Genomic DNA, 22,433 nt, shown 5'->3' on the forward strand with positions numbered 1-22,433 from the left:
TTGGGGGCGGGGTGGGAGTGGGACTCATACTGGATTGGCTCCTGCGGGTGGATACTGGAATGGGGGTCACCGTTGGGCGCAAGGGGTTCTGGGTGGAGGACGTTAAGCAGAGGCCTTGAGCTGTGTCGAAGGCCTCGGCATGCAGAAACACTATCCAGCCCTGTGAGCTCCAGACCTCTCCTTCTCCCTTCATCACCGCGTCTCTCTGTCTTTCACGCGTTCGCTCACTCTCAGTCTCACGCTCTCCCTCCCCCCTGTTCCAGACCCTGGTTACTCTTTGTGTCTGGGTTATTCTTTGTACCTTAAATATACCTCCACTCCACCTCCTTAAGCTGTGGTCATTGAAGTCAGTCACCAATGGTTTCTTAAGAGGTCAGGGTTGAAGTTTAAGGTGCATGGAGATGAGTGCTATGTTTTTGCTTCGGCCCCCCCAAACTCCCACCCCTTGGGTAAATTTCCCATTTCAAGTTCAACATCAAATTCAATTCATGATTCTTACCCACGTTGGTGTCCCAGTGAGCATTGCTGTGTGTATTTTAAGCCCACCAAGTATTTCTGGAAGCAAACACGATCTGGCTTGAGCTCTGTGGGGACAGGACTCATAACTGCGCCATTGTAGTGTGTTTTCTGAAGCACGCGCTCAAGTTATTACATTCATCCATTCATTCATTCATTCATTGGCCTCTCTGGGTAGCCGTGCTCTGAGAGAGCCGAAACCTCGGCTTCATGTCACGGAGAACAAATGCTGTGTTTTCTCACCTGACGAGGCTCAGAATCCACGTCTTTGAGTTGCCTGGTTCGAGCTCAGCCCTCCACTGGCCGCAGCACACTGTCTCTCACTGTGTCCCGCTGACGTATTTTCCACCAGGCCACCTCAGACGCTTGCCAGGGAGCATTGCCTTCCTCACTGGGGGCTGGGGAGGGACAGAGGCCATGCTATGTCCAAAGAAAAAAGTAAGGTGCTGTAATGACTTTAAAATGCATTCCAGTGCTCACGGACAGACGCTTGGACAGTGTTCCCGAGCTGTAAATAAAAGCATTTCGATCTCGCATTCATTCGTCAGAGTAGAGAGAGAGAGGAAAAAAGAAAAATCCTCAGTTACGAAGTAAGCCGAGGCGGTGGAGCAAGTAGCAAAGCAGATGTCGCAGGGATTGTGGTGTGTCAGGGAGCCAGAGTCACTGGCATCCTCTCTCTTCTCCATTTCATCGCAGCTTTTTTAACGGAGATACTCGGGACAGATGAAGTAATTGGAGCCGTCTCCCCGTCCTCTTACAGTTTGGTAGGGGAAAAAGAGAGATGAGATCGGGGCAGAAGGTGGAGGTTTTAGAAGCCTGCAGACTTTGGAGAGCATAAATATGATGCATCTACATGAAATGAAACCGATGAGTATGAGGGCCCTTGAGTGGTTCTCCAAAAAAAATTGGACACCCTAAACGGAGAACACACTCCCAGCAGCTTAGAAGAACTCTAGACTAGTCATATTGCCAGTACGGGTCATTCAAGGCCCGCTTGCGGTCTCAGGGGCCATAGCCGTCTCCCTGACTGCGCAACTCTGCCCTTGAGTACCAGGGGACCCAGGAGTCCCATGGTTTCAGGACTCTGCAGCTGAGTTTTGCAGCCGTTTTGGCTTGCTCAGAGCCTTTAACAGATTACCTCCGCGACACGCCTAATGCGCCGTGTTTTATTGCCGAGTAATGCAGGCTTTACACAGGGATTTGAACCTTCACGCTGACCCTGAAACATGGTCGCTCTTTTGGCTAACACGAGCCCTAACAGGCCGTGATTTATCACTGGAGGCTGTGTGGATAAGCAGGGCGGACATGGTTGTACCAGTTAAAAGCCAGTTGTGGAACAGGAGTTATGTGGGACAGGACGTGTGTGCTGTTGCGTTTTTTTTTTCTCCAAACCTGAAAACCAATGCTTTTTCATGGTGATGTTGGCATTTGAACATTTTAGCGAGTTATTTCCTTTAATTTTATCTATTTGTCTGGAATTTACATCATCTTTTGGTGACTCACGTTCATTATGAAAGACAGATGATGACCTATAAAGAGAATCAAATAAACTCATCCGGACACGTTACATGCCTTTTCCTTAGTCAAAACATCCCAATTATTTCCATCCGGTAACAGAGAAATAGTGAAAAAATTATACGATCCATCAGGGATGTCATTAGTGGGGACAAATTCCATCCGGCCATTCCACATCCATGGCCCCGTCTTTTCCCAGCCCCATTATCCTGCATCCTCATGGCTGCTTTCCTACTGTGATATCTGAAAGGCGCAGAGGGAGAAATGACAGCTAGCGACTGAGTAACACGTGTTTTAATTGCACCCAGCGACTGTAGCTGTTAACGTGACGGCAAACAAACTGCTTTCTCGTATTGTCTTAGTGAGTAATGCTCTGTAGCGGTTTGCTCCACTTGTTTGGGTGTGTGTGTGTCTGTCTGCGTGCGCTTGCCCACACATGTGTTGACTTGGCCCTGCAGCCACCCAGCTGCTCCACGGGCTGGTCTTTCTCGGTCGCCCCAGCCAGAGGGCCCTCCGGTCCAGCCTCGTGCTGAAATGCTGGCTTGGACATCCAGCGGAGGAACCAGGCCCAGAGCCCAGCCGTCAGTCAGGCCCTTGGCCTAGCTCAGCCTCACCATTCTGGGCTAAGGAGAGACGGGGGACACGGTGTTGGGAGGATGGCCGTCCCCTGTCTGTGCGCTGATGGGACCCGACAGCGGCCTGTAAGCTGTCAACACATTCCTACACAACAAGTCTTTAATCACAACCGGGCTTGCTTGCGCATGTGTTATTTGTGAGTCTCTCCGTGAGTATGTGTGTTTTAGATTTGCGTCCATGTCTTTGTATGTGTAACATGTGAGTGTGTGTGTGTTGCGTTCATGTATTTGTGTATGCACACACTCGGCACCTCACATCAGCTTTGGGTTGACAATTTAAATGTTTGCGTGTGTGTGTATGTAAGACTGAGGCCTACTTTCCATTTTAGCATCACTTCAGCACTCTCTCTGTCTCTCTCTCTCTCTGTCTTGATGCTGATAAGGAAGCACTGAGCCAAGCCGTTGAAATGATTTGGAGTCTTCACCTGGTCACCGCCAGAGCATATCCAATGCATAGTGGAAAACTGGAGTATCGTCTTTGTATCTTGGCCACGCCAGCCCCAGCCATTAAAAGCACTCTAGTCTGTTGTACTCGAGCAGTCATTTGAGAGTCATGTGTGACAGAAGTGTGTGCGTAGTCATCAGTTTGATCTCTCTCTCTCTCTCTGTCTCTCTCTCTCGCTCTCTCTGTCTCTCTCTCCCTGTGTGTGTGTGTGTCTCTCTCTCAAATGTAGACTTAAATTTGAAGTCTTCCCTAAAATCATGGTCCTACTCCAGTTGTAATTGATCTTAGCAAAGCATGTCCCCCAACTAGCCTGCCCTCCAGGGTCGCAAACAACTCATTCCTTTAGTGAGCTTCACAACGTCTCTTGTGAGTGGCATCCTCCATGTGATCGCATCCCTGGTTCCCCATCTCCTTTTTTAAGTTATCATCATCATGAATGGTTTTTGTATGTATTGAAATGAGCCTTTGGATTTCTTTGTGATTATCCATTCGCTGTTTTTTAACATACTGCTTTACTTCTAAACGGTCAATGAAATATTCAATCAATCAATCCAGTGGTTCTCAACCAGTGGTCATTGACGGGGTTCCAGGGGGTCCCCAGTCAAATTAATAGTTAGTAACCAAATTGACCCTTATGTATCTGTAACTCTGAGAGAGTGCAAATGTACTTTTGTACACTCTCGGAGTTAAATTAACACTGCTTATGATACTACAGTGTAGATTGGGACGCCCAAGAAATCTAAATGTTTGAGTCCCTGGCATATCATTGCAAATGGGGGTCCGTGGGCTATTATGTGTCAATTTGCGGGTCCTTGACGCGAAAAGGGTTGAAAACCACTGAATTAATCGAACTCACTCTCTCTCTCTCTCTCTCTCTCAGATCCATGAAAGGCTGCAACAGTATGGACAAAGCAGCCCTGCCCCCATCCAGGACAATGCTGGGAATCTGGTCCTTGATGTGAGTCTGCCTGGAAAAATCTGTCTGTCTGTCTGTCTGTCTGTCTGTCTCTCTCCTAAACATGGAAGCAAAGACAGTCCATTGACGTATTCTCCATCTTCCGTCTCCCCCTCTTACACACACATGTACACATCATCAAGGCACACACTCCTATGCCTAACCTGAACAGCGTTTGTCCTGTTGTTCTTTCCTCTCCCGCTGCACTGACCTCTGACCTCCTCCCTGCGGGGTCTTCAATCTAGATGCCTCCACATGACTCATGTGTTCCAATAACACAACTGACCCCCTCACCCCCTGTCTAGACCCAACACCCCTACACACACACACACACACACACGCACACGCACACGCACACGCACGCACACACACACACAGAGATGTTTGTATTACTATACTTGTGAGGACATCAACATTTTAGGACAGTCATTTTATGAATGCCATTTTTGATGAATTTAGCAATTTTTCTTAACCATAAGCCTAAAGATCTACAAGCCTACGTCGTGCTGTGACACGTTGTGAGCTTGTAGATCGGCTATTTTCCGAGTGCACGCCACAAGCGCGCAATTAGTAATAATCAGGCATGACTCTATCTCTAATCCCCTCTAAATGCCTAAGCCTAAGCCTAACCCCAAACCTGAATCTTTTCCTACTTGTAAACTTGTCTCTAAACATATTTTTTAACCATAAAACAACCATTTCTCTTGTGAGAATGTCTGTTTCTAAAAGTGTACGATACTTGTGGGGACAGTTGGTCCTCACATACACACACACACACACACACACACACACACACACACGCGCACGCACGCACGCACGCACGCACGCACGCACGCGCGCGCGCACACACACACACACACACGTTTTCTTTGTGTGCTAGTACAGAATCGAAATTCCAGCTCCCTGGGGTCAGGGCGTACATTTGCTGGGGGCAGCAAGCCAGAGAGAGAGAGAGAGAGTGAGCGAGAGAGAAAGAGAGACGGAGGAAGCGAGAGAGAGAGAGAGAGACAGACAGAGAGGAAGCGAGAGAGAGAGAGAGTGCATGGATTCAAAGCAGAGGCGAAGATGGATGGGCATGTCAGACAGCTGACTGCAACAGACAAACTGCAGATGATAGAAGTGAAATGAAAACGCACGCCATCGGTAAGAGAGAGAGAGAGAATCTCGCGTGGCATGTGACACGGTCCCGTTTTCATTGCTTAAACACCTGAAATGCCACTATCGCCAGCACGCTGACATCAGAAAAACAACATGACCTGCACCTACTGTAACAACCATCCCGTGAGGCCAGGGCCGACCCTAGGATTTTCGTGGCCCTAAGCAAGCTTTTTTTTGGTGCCCCCCAAACACCCCCATTATAAAATCATTGTCATTTTTTATTGCATACTAAAATAGTAACGCTAGTTGTTGGATAGGAGATACATGACATAATTACAATATGAAAGTTAAAATAAATAAAAATAAAGCTTTATTTTCTTTTTTTTTTGTGTCCCCCTAGTGGTTGTGGCCCTAAGTGACCGCTTATATTGCTTATAGCAGCGGCCGGCCCTGCGTGAGGCGGTGAAAAGCTTCCAGGCGTTCCTTTTTTTGTTTTTAACGAAACAGCCATCCGACGCCACATCAGGTCGTATCCCTGCATTTGCTTCATTGACATTAGCCGATAGACCTACAGTAGCAATACGCTCAGCTAGCCCGCTAGCTAGCCAAATGCATGTGTACAAACTGCAATCGTGTGTGTGTGTGTGTGTGTGTGTGTGTGTGTGTGTGTGTGTGTGTGTGTGTGTGTGTGTGTGTGTGTGTGTGTGTGTGTGTGTGTGTGTGTGTGTGTGTGTGTGTGTGTGTGTGTGTGTGTGTGTGTGTGTGTGTGTGTGTGTGTGTGTGTGTGTGGAAATGGACCCTACTATCCTGAGTGTTGAGTTAACAGTGAAAGTGTAAAAGGGTCAATCGTTACACTCCGAGTCTAAATAATGCTCAGGATCTTACTGTGTACACACACACAGAGACAGACAGACACACACACACACACACACCTGTGTAAACCCAAGGGCCGGCCTGGCATGGTTAAGTGGAGTAGAGGAGAGCCCTTGGTTTAAATGGCGTGTGGTTTTGTTTGAAATCCTCAGCGATGTTTATTGTAATCAAAGTGCCTCTGAGTATCGCTCCCCTCCTCGAGATCCCACAGTCATACATCATCCTAATTAGTACTGAGTCAAGGGAAAGACGGGAGGGAGAGAGAGAGAGAGAGAGGGTTCTTATAGTCAAGGAAAATGGGGGGGAGTCAGACAGAAAGAGAGAGAGAGAGAGTCCAGAGTGTCCAGAGAGAGAGAGAGAGAGTCACGAAAGAGAAATCAGTGGTGTGTTCTTTTATTCATGACCTGACTGGTAGACTCTCCGTGCCAGAGGCTGGCCAACACGTTCCGCTCTGCGTCGATGTGAAGCACACATGGCAGAACCCACAGGGTCAACTCCAAACCTCGCTGGACTCTCAAACCATTGCTAAAAACGGCCCACCCTGGCTCCGCAGGGCAAGAGCCTTACTGTACTCCCCGTCTCTCCCTGAGTCCACCTCAAGTACGTATAACTGCAAACTGTTTTGTCTAGAAAGACAAAGAAGAAGAACGGGAGCAAACTTTTTGGCGAGAGGCCATTTAGATGTTTGTTCAGGAGACCCTGACTATCAGCCTCCATTCACGCTCCACTCCCAGACCCCCCCCCCCTCCCCATTTTCCTTTTTGTCAAATTACAGACTTTCAAATTTATGCTTCCTGGTAAATGCTCTGCGAAGCGTCTCGCCGGGATTATCGGGTATCGGGATAAAACCCAGAGACGGCGAATCAAAGCGGTCCAAAGTGCCTGCGATCGCCGGTCCCCTGGCTACCCCCAACCCCCCCCCCAGCCCCCGTTGGCGTTGCAGTGTGTTTTTAAGGCGGATCGGCTTACGCCCACGTCGCCGCTCCACATGAAAGCCAACTTAAAGAGGGGCGGCAGGGGTACTGAGGCGAGATCTACAGTTAGATGAAATTCATTTTGGGCTCGGGTTTCGGGGTAATGGAGGCTTAATTTATTGCCTAACATAAAATGACACTTCAGCCTCTGTCTGCCCTTGGTCTGCACTGTCTAGCGCGTACACAGCAGGTGATTGCCTCTGCCTAAAGCAAACCACCACAGCAAGGGCCCGCAGTCGAAAAACCGTCGACACTTGGCATTTGGGAATATTACTGTATTACATTTGTACAGTACGTACGGAGGATCGTCGGTGGCCTGTGCGGTACACATACGAGCGCACACTCCTTGGATGTGAGTCTATGTACCTCGTTGCTCCCCCAGCATTAGACAGACACACACAGCCTCTCTCATTATGCCTGAAACACAAGCAGACACGCTCTTCCCTCGTAGCAGCAATGCAACGTGCCTTATTACGTTGATCAACGGGGAAAATCGGCCCGGGACTTGAACCCAGCTCGCCATAAGTCATAATGAATCTCTGCCTAATCAGTTTCTATCTATCCTGTCAAAACTTGTAGAAACCGCACGCACACCGAAGCCCACTTCAGCAGTGAGTAATAAGGCAGAACTCTGCATCAGTCTCTCCTTTCCAAATCAGCGTCCATCTTTTGAACCTTGGCCCGCGTGGCCTATAGTGGCTGAGTCTTATGCCTGTCTCCTCCTCTGCCTCCCCTCTGCTTGACTGCCTTCTCACCGCCATCACACTGGGCCACAGAGCTCCTGTAAAAGTCCACCAGGTGGAGACAAAGAGCACTGTCCATGGCTCAGTGTCATGATGCTACTACAGGGAGAGAGAGCGAGAGTCAATCATGTTGTTCTGCAAGTGTCAGAAGGCTCCCCAAGTTTCCTCTCTAACCCATTTTCATAGATACGTTAACTCATACCACCAGGCATTATGATATTTTGACATGTTCACTGTTGGATATAACCAGTGAGCTAATAAGCAAGGAATGTCGGACAATGACTGAAGGATAGGTTATGGGGTTTGTTTTGAAGTTTGCTGTCCAAGACACATAAACGTACATGAAACCAGAGCAGGTGAACATAATACGATGTTAACTGATGCTTAAGGGTTCCCCCTGCACCACCCAATGGTGTTTTTATGGTACTGTCCATCATAGGCCACACAGCGTGCATACCACAGACCATAGTATGCAAACCTTACATGCATCTGTAAGGTTTGAGAAGGGGTCTTGTGACCCATACGCTGCCGGTTCAAATCCTTGAAACGGACAAGAACATCCAAGCAAGGGAAAAGGGAATGAATACGGGATGGGATGATGAGAACATACTACAAAATAATTGTGATTAATGACATCATTGCAATAATTTACACATGCTTAAAACTGTTAAAATGCCACTAAAATCACTTGGCCTGACATTTTAAGAAAAACGTATGTATTTTAAAAATTTTATCCCACGATTTTGTAAAACATTTTTTCACCCAGTGCCAATTGCCTATGTAATCCTGGGCGCTACTCTCCCTCTGCCAGCCTAGGGAGATCCCAGAACTGAGCTCATGCCTCCTTCAATGCATGAGGAGCTAGCAAGCCGCAGCTTATCACCTGACAGGGGGGAGTTTCCCCGGTTGGACGTAGCGCGTGGAAGGAAGACGTTATTCCAACCAGTTCCTTTCCCCGCCATCAGGCGCCCTGGCTGACCATGGGGAGGCATTATAGAGACCTGCATGTTTTTTGTGATGGTACTCCACACAGAAAGGCCCTTTCGCCATCCCCACCTAGGGTATGGGCACTGATGACGTGGAGGAGAGAACACGCCCACAGCGTCCTCGGCGGGAATCGAACCCAGGACCTTCTAGCTGTGAGGCGACAGTGCTACCGAATGCCACCGTGCCCCCTTAGAACTTATTTTTAATAGCATTGTCTTCAGCCATGCTATTCTGAAGGTAAACAGTGCCAGCCAGCCTAGAGCCTGTCTATTACAAAACTGTATCTTTTAATTTACACGCACACACACACACGTACACAGACCGTTTACATATCTGCTGGTGCTCTCTAGACCGTGAATGTAAGTTGACAAAAGCGAATCGATCCCAGTGCATGATGGAGGTCATTGATGATTTCACGGTAATTGGAATACAATTATTGTGAACGTATTTTTCCGCCATAAACGATAATATCGTATATCGTTGCCATCCCCAGAATGAATAAAATCTCCCCCCTGCTTCAACTATGAGCATCGTCTGTGCACTGGAGCCAGGCACTTACAGACCATGTATGAGCAGCATGCATGTATCTGCCTAACAGCATGAAGCGTGACACGTCTTGTGTGTAGATGTAGTAAGAGGAACCAATGGAGGAACACAGGTTTTTGATTTGTGTCTAAAGTAACGTAATGCTCTGCAGGCCGTTCAGGGTCAGGGTGAGAGCCACAATCTGACAACCTGGCATTAGACTACTCTAAACACACACGTGCACACACACACACACACATACACACATACACACAGACACACACACACACACACACACACACACACACACACACACACACACACACACACACACACACACACACACACACACACACACACACACACACACACACACACACACACAAACTGAAAAGCACATAGCCTTCGGTGTCAACCATCACTGTTAGGTTTCTCTTCTTTTTTTTTTTTTACCTCCTTCATCTGTCACGGACAGGGAGAAGGAGGGAGGGAGCGAGAGAGGCAGATGGAAAAAGTGATCCTGACATGGAAGCACGAAGGTAGAGAGCGGAGCGCGTTGTCAAAATGCTTTGTTTTTTCTCCCTGGGGAACTACGGGACCGGGTGCCATAACCACTTAAACCCTATATACTGTACTTTGTTGATTGGGGTCCTGCAGGGGTCTGTGCTTGGCGCCCTCCTTTTTTGCCTCTACACCAAATCTCCTTGCCGAAAATAGCTTATCTACTGTACAACGCAACGCGTTGTCAGCTTGTAGGTCAGCTGTTTTTGCAGAATGTTTTTTGCAGAAAGTTTGCCTATTAGAATAGGGAGGACGCTAGGGTTAATGGAACCAAAGAAGAGACCAGAATGTATGGCTGCTTTTGTCTATTTCTCCTTCTGTTTCTGATCCTTTCTCCCCAATTTATTCCCACTCTCCTCCGCAGCTATTACATGTATGGGTGTTTACATTCTGTCCATCACCCTCCCACTCTCTGACCCTAAGCAGTTTGTCAGAGCAGCTCCGCTCGTCTTTATTAATTAAAGTAGTCTGGGGGCTGAGTTAGGTTCAACATGGGTAACACCGACCATTGTGGCTATCGTTAGCCCCCACCCCCCAAGCCACTCTGTCTTTCTCCCACTTTCTCCCTCCCTGGGGGAGGCCAGGACAAAGTGGAAAGGCGCGTCCCGCCCCGGCGCGTGCTCAGGGGAGGTGACTTGCCCCCTCCTTAACCCCCATTTTCTACCTCTGCCTCTCACCTCTCCTGCCCTCTCACCTCCCACGTAGGGTCATCAGTCAAACAAGCCTACGCTCCCCCCTCCCTTTTTCCTAAGATGGTTGGAAAGTGTCACGTGGAAAGTGGTCGATGTTTGAACTGTACTTATGACCTGGGGTGCTCCCTATGCTCCGCACGCGCACGCGCACATACACACACACACACACACGCACACGCACACGCACACGCACACACACTGTACTGTACATGCACACAGCTGAACACACGAATGTGTTTGCATGACCTACCACCTCGTACACACTGATACAAAGGTGTGTACATACACATATGCCCAAAAACAGGTTTGAAGTGGTTAAAGCAGCACTTTTTTTTAATGAATACAATTTGATTTTGACCAATCTGTATGGTACAGTATGTTAATGCAATATAACTTCTACAATTGTGGTGGTCGTATTTTGTCTCCCTGCTCTTCTATTGAGACATTTAGATCGTGTCAAAGGTCATGTCTCACCTAGACACAGGATCTGACACGAGAGGAAAGTTACATAGTGCAGCTTTAAGTCAATGAAAAGTATTAACAAGAGCCTGTGACTAAATAATAACATTGTATCCATTTGAACACGGGTTTCTTTTTTTCTCCTTTAAAAAAAAAAAAATGTAACGGTTTTGGACAGAAGATTTCTGTCCGGCAGCGACCATATATACAGTACACATGCTCTCACGCAGACCTCCAAAACCTGCCAGTGGAACAGGGGAGGGAGGATTCTCAGGACCCCTGTGATTTTTCACCGGCCCTCGCCGAGCAGACGTTGATCCCGCTCCTCTACAAGCGGCTCTTTGTATTGTGGCTGCTCACCGCTGCTCTCTGGGCCCAACACACACACTCCACACTCTTCCACATCCAGGAGGCTCACCCATAAATCACGGCCCTGCTCTGCCCAGGAGGAGGGTTAGAGCCCTGCCTGGGGTTGAGGAGCCAGATCTACCCCTCCCCCTTCCCAGCCCCCCAGCCCTGGAGATCTGTCATTAATGTGGTCCATCAAGGGTCCAGTGTTTAGAGACAGTTTTCTTTTTTTTTTACGCTGAAACTCCAATGGAACATTTTTGTTCTCTTGTTTTTACTTTTTTTGTTCTTAATCACATCCCTGAAAGATGGTCTTCTCATCTGGGATTGACACAACTCTTAGGTCTTTTGGCCATGTCTGCGTCAGCATGGAGCACTGTGGCTATATGGGGTGCAATCATTTGATCATCTCTGTCTAGTCGTTTTGGCCTGCTACTGGGTATGCTGGCCCTTGAACAGGTCCTCCACAGAAAGACATAAGCAATCCTGGTCTTGACCCAACCATTCGTAACAGTTAAAGGCCAAATTCTAAATTGCCATTCATTTCAAAAATTCTGGAAAAGACAGTCTTGTTACAACTTCTGGCAGCCGTGAAAGACAATAATATATTTGGAAAATTTCGGTCAGGATTTCGACAGCACCACACAGTACAGAGTCTGCACTTATTAGAGTCACAAACAGTCTTTTAATGAATGCTGTGCTTGTTTTTCTTTTTATTTGAGTGCAGCATTTTACACCAATGATCATAATATTCATATCAATAGATTACATCAGTGGGTCGGCATATCTGGGACTGCTTTGGAGTGGTTTACAACATATTTGACAAATCCTAGGTTATTGGTATCATTTGGTGGCCATGGGCCTCATTCACTTAGCTTGGGTACGCACAGATGTTGTACTTAAAGTTGTACAATGCAGAATCACAAATAACGATTTTTAGCAACCTCTGCTGGTCACTACCGTCACTGCATACAATTTCCCTAGTCCTCGATTACCCAGAATTCCATTCGTTTTCACCGGAAGCCGGAAGCGTTTCAAAAAGCGATCTTTTAATTGTTTTATACTATCTACGGATCGTTTCTCTTAGCCAGTGGAGCATTAGTTACCATGAGCTGTGCTTTCTTTTTCTGTTCTTTTTCGATCTTCCAATCCTACATTATCTTAAAATCAGCGTGAGGTTCCTTTTTGTTAATAGCGCGGTAGTTCCTGGCCAAACAGGAAACCGTTGCGGTAGTTCCTGAGGACGTCGGCCACGACGTCATGACGTTGGCCAGGAACGTCATTTTCCCGGGAAAGTCCCCCCCGTACACGTTCAATAGAAAATATATAAATAAAAGGCTTCCGGGGGTGAAATTCACGGAGTGGGTGTTGTGAAACTTTTGCCACTCGCAAAAGATATACAATTTAACTTTAGTTTTGTTGAAAACGTTACCTAGTATTACTTTAAGTGCATATCCGCCGCACCTTTCCAAGTAGTTTCCAAGAGTCTGATTCATAACACGTCTGCTCCGGAGCAGACTTGTATGCCTCCAACCTTGCGTATATGTTATTAGAATGCCTTATTGTTCATGCAAAATCAATTACAATACTGCCAAACCTCAAATAAAATATTTATGTGTCCAACATTTGTCATCACATATAAAAAAAGAAAAAAAATATGTCTGTTAAACAATCTATTGCTTGGATGCATATTATAAACATGACGCAAATTCAAACCGATTTTTATAGATTTTTTTCAGTTCACGCATTTAGAGCGGAATTATTAGGTCCCTCAGCGTGTTTGCCAGTGTGGCCACAGTTTCGCGTATTGTACTATCATGCCAACTCCAATGTCGCATTGATTTATATTATTGACCACATCACATGAAAGCTTAAGTCTTAGCATCTGATGTGGATACAGTTTGGATGAAATCTAGCTGTGTCCATTACTCCATTTCCAATTCCGATGTAGGACAGTGGATAGGATATGTTCGTCCAAAGGACGGATTTCCCCTCCGTAATCAATAAAGCTTTGATCAATAATTATTGGATATTGTCGAATTCCAGCATCATCTTTTTACCTCAGCAAAGGTGAGCGAGCAATTGTTCGGTAGAAAGGGCCTATATAATATCCTTTCCAAGTTTTATTAGCCTTTGGACTCGTGATGTTAAACTTTGTAAACTTCTTATTCTCATTACACACATGAGAGTAGGATATTGCTTTATTAACATTCAGCGGATCCATCATGTGAGGGACTCACTTGCCAAAATACACTGATCTACAAGTTGGCAAGGCGATGCGACGTGAAACTGATCTGTTCATTTTGACGAGTGATGCAGTCTTTGGTCTGACGGCTCTGCACCCCCTTTCATGAATCGCACGTCAGATTTGCCTTGAATATACACGACACGTTACACTCAAATATGGTCGCAAATGTAAGACCAGCTTTATGAGGCCTCATGTTTCCCCGTCCTCCTCTATAACTTGTGGAGCGCCCCCAAGGTTACATTTTAGGTCCAATTATTTTTTTCCCTTCCTTTTGGTGACATTATACGTAGGCACTACACCTCCTCTCGTTGTCATACAGCTGATTGATGACAATTATCCTATATCATCTGGTGAAGCCCGACAACCCTAGAAACTGGTTCCGATTTAGTTAACGGCCTAGCAGTTATTAAATACTGGATGTCAAATAATTTGCTTCAATTGAACTGAAATTCCCATAATTGTTGCCTCTGTGTCATATATGATCCCAGCCTAAACTTTGAGAGCCATGCTAACAAAGCTGTTCATACACATGTTTATTCTTCTTTCGGCTAATTCCCATCGGGGTTGCCACAGCGAATCATCAGTTTCCATCTGTTTCTGTTCTGTGCGTCTTCCTCTGTCACTCCAGCCACCTGCATGTCTTCTCTCACGGAATCCATAAACCTCCTCTTTGGCCTTCCTCTTCTCCTCTTGCTTGGCAGCTCCATCTTCAGCATCCGTCTCCCAATGTACCCCTCATCCCTCCTCTGCACATGTCCAAACCATCTCAACCTCGCCTCTCTTGTCTTATCCCCAAACATTCTAACCTGGGCTTATCCTCTAATGTAGTCATTTCTGATCCTGTCAATCCCTAACTCCTAATGAGAATCGTAGCATTTCTCTCTCTTTACCCTTGATTTCACTCTATCTCTATCGTCTCTCTTCTTGCGGAATCCTACAAAACAATGGAGCATGCATACAAAAAACTATTTCACCAGCATCTCTTTATTTGTCACATAACAGGTGCCTTACAGGTGTAAAGCCGTACCTGTCATGTGACAAATAAAGCTGATTCCGAAAAACTCAATAGGCTCTAAATTCTACGAAACACTGCTGCTAGGCTTTTAACTAAAACCTGGAGAAAAGAACATGTTACTCTGGTTGACTGTTTCTTTTTCCTTTTACGTATTACTTTTAAGGCACTGAGGACCTGCCTGAGGAGCTCAGGTTTGATAAATCAGTGTATGCTTCTAAGGCCCTGTTTAGACGACAACGGTCTCTAGAGAAAACGGCAAAATAAAATATCAGATGTGCCTTCCGTTTAGATGGCAACGGTGTTTTCGGGGGTTGAAAACGCAATTAAGTGAAACCTCCTTCCAGAGTGGAACTCTTTGAAAACGCTCCGCCTCCCTTCTCCACGTAAACAGCCAATACGGGAGAAAAGACAAAACGTGTGACATCATGGCTCGCGTCGTCTCGCCACGTGCGCGATGTAAACAAACAGCTGTGATAGGAAGTAGAACGGGAGTGGTTCTACGCATGCGTGACTGGTCTATCTGGGAGCGCGTCACCTAGCCACCTGGCATGCACACTACAGCGTTTTCAATCACTGTTGCGCCACAGTGTAAACGCAGAATAAAAAGTGAACGTAACGGCACTTTGTCGTGCTCTATTCTGATCGTTGCCTAAATTACTTCTTGTGTTAATATTATCAGCCTGCATGTCTGCTGTTTTCTATCACTGGTACTAAGTCTCTTTACTTAATCTCTTGAGTGAGCAATGAGTAAAACAAATTTGATAGAACTCTCTCTCTCTCCATCTTCCTCCTCTAGCTCTCTGAGGAGCTCCAGGGGAAAGCAGCCAATGGTGACATCAAAGAGCTACTCACACTGCTGGCCAATCCCCATGTCAAGGTAAGTTTGACATCCATCAAACGAAAACGTATTTAGTAATTACTCGAGAAAATGTCAAATAAAGACTAGATTGATATGTGATCATGCAGGAAGATGTCCATCGTACGGGGGGGAAAAAATGTTGCTTACAAGATTCTGCTCCAGAATCTCAAAGCACTGGAAGCATTAGCAGCTGATGACAGTACAAACTGTCATTGCACAACTTCACTCAGAGTAACATAGTATACTGTATGTAGCTTCAAATGAAATGTCAGCCAGCCAATCAGAATGAACTGTATTATCCTCGGGATATGCGTTTTGGAGGCAGAATCACACAAGTATATGAGATAGATGAAAGACACTAAACAGTAATACCTAGAACAGTGGGCCCCCTATATAGTCACTAAAATCTACTTATATTCATTAAATAATCAACATATTATCAAAACTATTTGCAAAGATCAATGGGATGATATAAAGAGCAGAAATAGACACATCAATCTGTATACGATTAACTGACTCCAGTATGGCTTTTGCTTTACTATTATGAAGCAGGGCAACAGCTGAGCGCAGCTTAATGCTGACATTAAACTGTTTTCATGATCACATTGTTAACGTAACATACACAAACTAGCAGCTCAGTGAGCGAGCTCGAGGCCCTTTCCTCAGTCCTCTTGGCCGTTGCGCTCGGTCTCGTTAGCCAGAAACAGACAGCTTCAATATATATTTTTACACATTTGTCCAAATACATAAGCCTGGCCATCCGTCAGGGCTCCCAGGTGGTGTCTCTGACAGCACTGTGACTGAGAGATGGAAGGATGCTGGGGGGGGGGGGTAGTTGGACAGGCTCATCTGTAATGCGTGGCCGTCACACACGTTCACCTCCTGCCAGAAACAACAGCTCCGGGTATACAGACCCCCCCCCCCTCATGTCAAACAGCAGGGGGTCAAGAGACTGGCCATCCTGGAGGATGAGGCTCAGACAAATGGAGTCCATGAAGATTGAATGAGACGCGCACGCGCATTCACAGCAACACTGACACGTATGCGCGTCGTAGACAACAGTCGTTGAACAGATATCATTCATATTACCCGCAGATGAATATGTAGAGACAGAAACACACATTCACATGTACTGTATGCACATCCTCTTGCTGAAGACAAATGGATATTAGTTTAATCTATCATACACTCACCCTCCTAAACTGTAGTTCACGACTGAGGAACATCTCCTTTGTCTCCATCAACACAGAGGGGTTCCACCATTACTCATCATCAGAACCTCTGGCGATTCTGTTTTGATGGCGTTTGCAGCAAAGCCTTTTTGGCGCGGCAACATGTCGATCCCTCAAAATAGAGAACTTGTGAAACTCATCAATCATGGCACCTGACAGCTGCGTTGGAAGAGGCAAAGAGAATGAAATGCAGGAGTGCAATCCAGTCATACAGTATATAAACACACACACGCACCTGCTTGCCAGCAAAATATCCTCCCCATACATCTGTGTGGTGTGGTTATTGCGTGAAGTTCTACCCTCAGATTTGAGGAGCGAGGGCCACACCTTGAAGTGGCAACAAGTGGGTTCACAGTGGCCGTATACATGCGTATGTTCAGACGTGCACATTGTCTACCCCCACTCTCATGGAGTACGTTACATTCGCTGGTTTGAGTCCCCACCGCAAAGCTATATATGTGTGTGTGTGCGTGCATTGAAACCGCTCCCCGGTTAAGCGCTCGCACAGGCTGCTTGCAGGAGCAACCCGGTCACCATCGATTAGTTCCAGTGCTGTGGCAGGGGGAGAGTTTTGACTGTAACACGCTGAGGTTTTGGAAGCCCCTCACAGCTCCCTTTGACAGGGTCTCAAAGCACAGACGGGCCCGTGGGCTTCAAGACCCAAAGCACTGGAAGCATTAACATTTCATTCTTTCTCTCTCTCTCTCTCTCTCTCTCTCTCTCTCTCTCTCTCTCTCTCTCTCTCTCTCTCTCTCTCTCTCTCTCCCCCATTCCCCCCCCCCATCCGTCCTCCGGGGGCACTCGGTACCGTACCAGCCCACCTCCCGTGTAAATCACAGGGCTGGGGGTGTAAAACACAAGCAGATGGCTGCTGCCTTTGAATGGCGTCTCTGTGCGATAGTAACTGTATCACTCTCAATTATGGCTGAAATGATCCATTCCTTGGGTGGGGACATAAATCAGCCTCTTTAAAGCAGCCCCCCCCCTCTCTCTCTCTCTCTCTCTCTCTTTCCTCTTCCTCTTTGTCTCTCTCTCTCTCCCTCTTCCCCTTTCCCCCCTCCCCTTTTTATGAGTCGCATATGAAAAAACAACTTTTGCCGGCATTAGCCACCCCCATAAGAAAAACTAATATTGACAGTGATGAAAGTGCCAATTATGATGGTTGCCTGTTTCCGCCTGCCCTGGCCTGTGTGTGCGCGTGTGTGTGTGTATGTACGTGTGTACGTACGTGCCATATACTGTATGTGTGTGCGTGCACGCACTCTTATTCAATCCGTACGTAGACGTGTGCATGCCATTCACGTGGGTTCTGAGGTTACAACGTCCCAGCCCGCCTACTATCACATCTCATGGGGGGAAAGGCAGCAAGCCTGGCCACCCCAGTGGGCAGGGCCCATGCCCGCAGGCGCAGGGGGCCAGTAGTAAACTGAGCAGACTGGCTGCTGCTAACGGGGTCCGGAGGCCAATGCCAGGAAAGCATGTGCAGGTTTATTTGGACAAGCACAGTGATCTGTTTTTATAGGATCCCTATTATGTCTAATGAACACAAACACACAACCCAGAGAGAGAGAGAGAGAGAGGACAGATGACTGGAAAACAAGGGCGAGACCTCCGGGCTTCCCTTCCCCTCTTTCTTCTCGTTTTCATTCATTCATTCGTTCTCTCTTTTCTGTTCATCCCTCCATCTCTCCCTGTTCCTCAGTCTCTTTCTTACTTTCTGACTTTCTGGATCTCACTCTTCTTTCTTTCGCTCTCTCCACCCCGCCCCCCTTCTTGTGCCCTCTGCATGCTGTTGCCCTGGGCTGCAGGTCTGAGCCGCAACAAGGATATCGGCTCTAGATTCAATTAGGAGGCAAAGCCACTGACACACTGACTCATAACAGTTGCCGCACATGACCCTGAAGGAACGCAATACGCAGACCGGGTGTTAACAGCACAAAATGACCCCGGCCAAACTATACCCGGGGCCAGCCTCTGGGCTAGTCCAGTTTATACCCCAGGGTATAAAACGGGATAGCCCAGAATATAGCCCAGATGTTTGTGCATTTACAGTACAGTATGTGTGTGTTTGTGTGTGTACACGTGTACGTTAGGATCGGGGGATTCCACACCTTCCCCTGTTTGGCGACAAATTCTGAAACAAGAACTTGACATCACCACGATAATGTCACCATGTGACAAAGATTACGTATTAATATTGCACCGTTCGGAATGAGGTGCTGGATTTGTGCTCTGCACTCAACAAGGCAGCCCAAACAACGGCCATGCAGGTTGCAACATCTGTGTTTGGCCGAGAGAGAGAGACAGAGCGAGCAGCAAGCATGTGTGACGGCGAGGGAGCAGAGTATATTGTCAGTGAATGAATGCACCTACTGTGGTTTGAGACTCCTTCACCAGTACAACTATTGTGCAAAGCTTGTAAATCGCGTGCATGATATCCGTGGGCTCTCTGTATCTTGTTAAAACCAACATATATTCACAGAGATGATGTCAACAAAGCTAACAAGCTAATGAAATGAGCTAAACTGAGCTTAAGGTGGACTGACATAAGGTGGACCAACAACTCATTTAGTGTCAATCTCAGCCACTCCTCCTATATACATAGCACGCGTTATCTGCTGAGGCTCTCCCAAGTTTAATAAAGCAATATCAAGGAAATTTCTTTGGCATTTCATATTTTTTTTGCTATATCGAAAAAGTACCAAACCGTGATACCAAAATATCATATCGAACGAGCCGTGAATTTTGTGAACCGTTACGCCCCTAAAACTCAGTACAGCTACAGTATAATGACACCAGAACACCTACAGAAGGAGAGAAGAAGATAAGAGATTAGAAGAGATATCCCAAACAGCTCGGTAAAAATAGCTCAGGAGAGATTAGCAATTAGTTGGATTGGATCTGGGAGCTCATGTGATCCAGCATGACCAGGTGTCCAGTTGAGTTTATTGTTAAGTGTTCAGTTCAGTTCCAAGAAGACTACAGTAGATAGCAGTCGCCAGATTGCCAGCAGTAACTTACAATTACCCAGCAACAATCACTGAAGACCATTACCAGCGGTAACTTACAATTATCCATAGACAATTATCCGGACAGTACCAGAAGGGTTACCTTTCGGCTGAAATCTCAACGAAGAATATCTCATCCGACTCTGCTCGTGGCTGTCTTTTTTGATAACACCCGAAATTAACCGGAACCGGGCCTGACCAGACATCATCCGGGCATTGAGACCGCTACTCTGACCGGACAACCTGCAAAGTCTGCCCTTAGTCCATCAAACTACAGTACTACATCTTTCGCTATGTGGGAGAGACCCAGGAGGAATACACACAATATGGGAAGCTATGTGAGTGCACACTTGTGTGTGTGTATGTGTGTGTGTGTGTGTGTGTGTGTGTGTGTGTGTGTCAGACCCCGGAGAAACACCTATATATTGAGTGTGTCAGTGCATGCATGCGTGTCTGCGTGCATCTCCGCGTGTCCAGATACAGTATGTGTGAAATAGGTACAGTATGGGACAGGGTGTGTGCACAACATATGCAGGTCTTGCATGCTGCCATGTACTGTATGCATGCAATTGCATGGTGTGTGTGTGTGTGTACCTGTTCCCATGTATTTGCTCTCCCATGTTTTGTGTCGGCGGTCCCCAGCCCGTGGTCTGTGCCATGTGCTACGTATTAGCGTGCAGCTGGTCCTGTTATTTTTGTTATTTTGTATTTTATTTTTTTAAAGAATGGGGGGGACAGCGCATTAGGAGCAGTGCCGCTCTGGGCTGTTGGTGCCGCACAGGGGAGCAGTTTGGAGGAGGTAGGCAGCCATCGAAGAGAGGACACTCAGGGGTCATGGTATTGCAAGAAACGGCCAATGTAAGTCCAAATGGAAAGTTCTGTGTGTGTGTGTGTGCGTGCCATTGCTGTTGGATGGAAACCTTGTGTCCAAATCCGTGTCCAAAACTCTTCAGGAAATGGACAAAATATAAATATTTATGCAACCCACAGAGACACTTAACCACTTTAAACCTGACTCTCCTATTGTGGGAATGTCATCATTGTAGGCAAACATTTTAAATTAAAAAAACAGTAAAACATTTTCAATAGTGAAAATAGCAGGTCTTCAAGGTCGCTACAGGCAGACGCAATGCGTGTGCAATGTGTATGTGTACAGTATGTGTTTGCGCACATGTGCATGCACACATGCGGACATGTGTGCATGTACCTAAAATACATAATGCCTGATCTTATTCCAGTGACCAAGGCTTTTGAGGGTAGGTGCTGTATAAAATCCAGAGTTTAGAGATCATTTAGATCACCCCTAAACTCCAGTGACCAAGGCTTTTGAGGTAGGTACTATACCTATATGTAGAGTTCAGGGGTAACATTGTAATGCTTCATTTATGCTCAGTCATATGATGATATGCCCCAAAAAGTCTGCTCTAGATGTTATGTGCTGTGCGTGAAACTGACGTACGGTGCAAATTGCACATCTTTGGTCTGTAGTCTGTACTAGGCTTTAGCTACCTGGAAGTGAAGGAGAGCACTCTTGTGTCCACTGAGTAGGGCTTCAGTGGACTGGACACGTGGCTGTTGATGGATACGTCGATTGCCTTTTGTAGGCCTCAACTCTGCGACCTTTAGGGTATGGCGTGCTGCTGATTGGCCACATGTAGGTGCGGACCCCAACAGCGGGAACCCCCCCCCTCCCCGCCACCCACCCACTGAGTCGGGGCCAGGGCCTGTGATTGACGCCTGGATGACCCCCAACGTGTTGGCAGTTGTCGTGAGTGACAGCCAAACGCCATCGCTCGGGTCCACGACGCCGCACGTGTCCAACCTCAGACTCGAAACGCCCCCCCTGCCCCCTCCCACCGCCTCGACCACCCCGGGACACGGGGCGTCCTTTAACCGCCGCTGTTTTCGGAAACTCTGGGAACTCGATACGACGCCACATTAAAAGAGCCCCCGCCTCTAGAAAAAGAGCGGAGCAGAAGAAAGCAAAGCGAGATGGAAAAAGAGACGGCAGCCACAGGATCAGGAGCGTTCCTCTGCAAATATTTGCTCTGTAATATTTTATTCTGCTCTGAATGGACCGCAGTCTACTATACTCCCTCTCATTCAGTGGCAAGGAGAATAAGTCTATTATAGAATCCACTGTGTGCGTGTGTGTGCGTGTGTGTGTGTGTGTATTGTCGAGGGACCGCTCTCCTCGCGGATAAAATCATCCGATCAGATTTTGTCTATATTGACCCTATCAAAACACTGTAGAGACGCTGTGCCTCTTAAAAGTCCACAGTCTCCTCCCTTTATGGCATGACACGATGCTATAACCACAATTTATATTGTGTAATCCATCCAGAATGGCTTTCGGGATCCCGTTTCCCCAAATCCGCTTTCCCTTTATCGTCGACCTCAGCTGCAAACATTTTATTATTTTTCATTTTTTTCCCGCAGGGTTCCAGCAGATAGCTCAGCGCCATAAAAATACAGCATCCGTCCGTCATGCAATACAACACATAGCATCTATTTATAGGCTCCTGGTCTGTTGCACGCTGTTGGCCTGGCCTGAGGGATCCACCTGGCTGTTTCTGGAGGACAGCTATGGAAAGAAACCCGATGGATGTTTAGTCAAGAAGAGCAAGCGAGAGAAGTGTAGTGGAGGGATTAAACATGCAGAAAAAGGAAGGTCAGAGATTGCGCAGAAGACATCAATTAACCACTTTCAACCTGGTGTCCCTATTTTGTTGCTATAATATCAGT

The 22,433-nt window shown here is 46.9% G+C and overlaps 1 protein-coding gene across 1 annotated transcript in view; it reads left to right on the plus strand.

Annotated features, from left to right (window-relative positions):
- Window positions 1–22,433, plus strand: part of mpp7a (MAGUK p55 scaffold protein 7a) — a 160,535-nt gene that overhangs the window by 62,356 nt on the left and 75,746 nt on the right. The window contains exons 5-6 of the mRNA XM_080417489.1: window positions 3,992–4,069; window positions 15,386–15,466. Coding sequence (XP_080273615.1) covers window positions 3,992–4,069; window positions 15,386–15,466 — 159 coding nt within the window. The remainder of the gene's footprint in view (window positions 1–3,991; window positions 4,070–15,385; window positions 15,467–22,433) is intronic.

Source organism: Gymnoscopelus braueri, assembly GCF_963280865.1.
Source record: "Gymnoscopelus braueri genome assembly, chromosome: 21".
Taxonomy (NCBI): Eukaryota; Metazoa; Chordata; class Actinopteri; order Myctophiformes; family Myctophidae; genus Gymnoscopelus; species Gymnoscopelus braueri.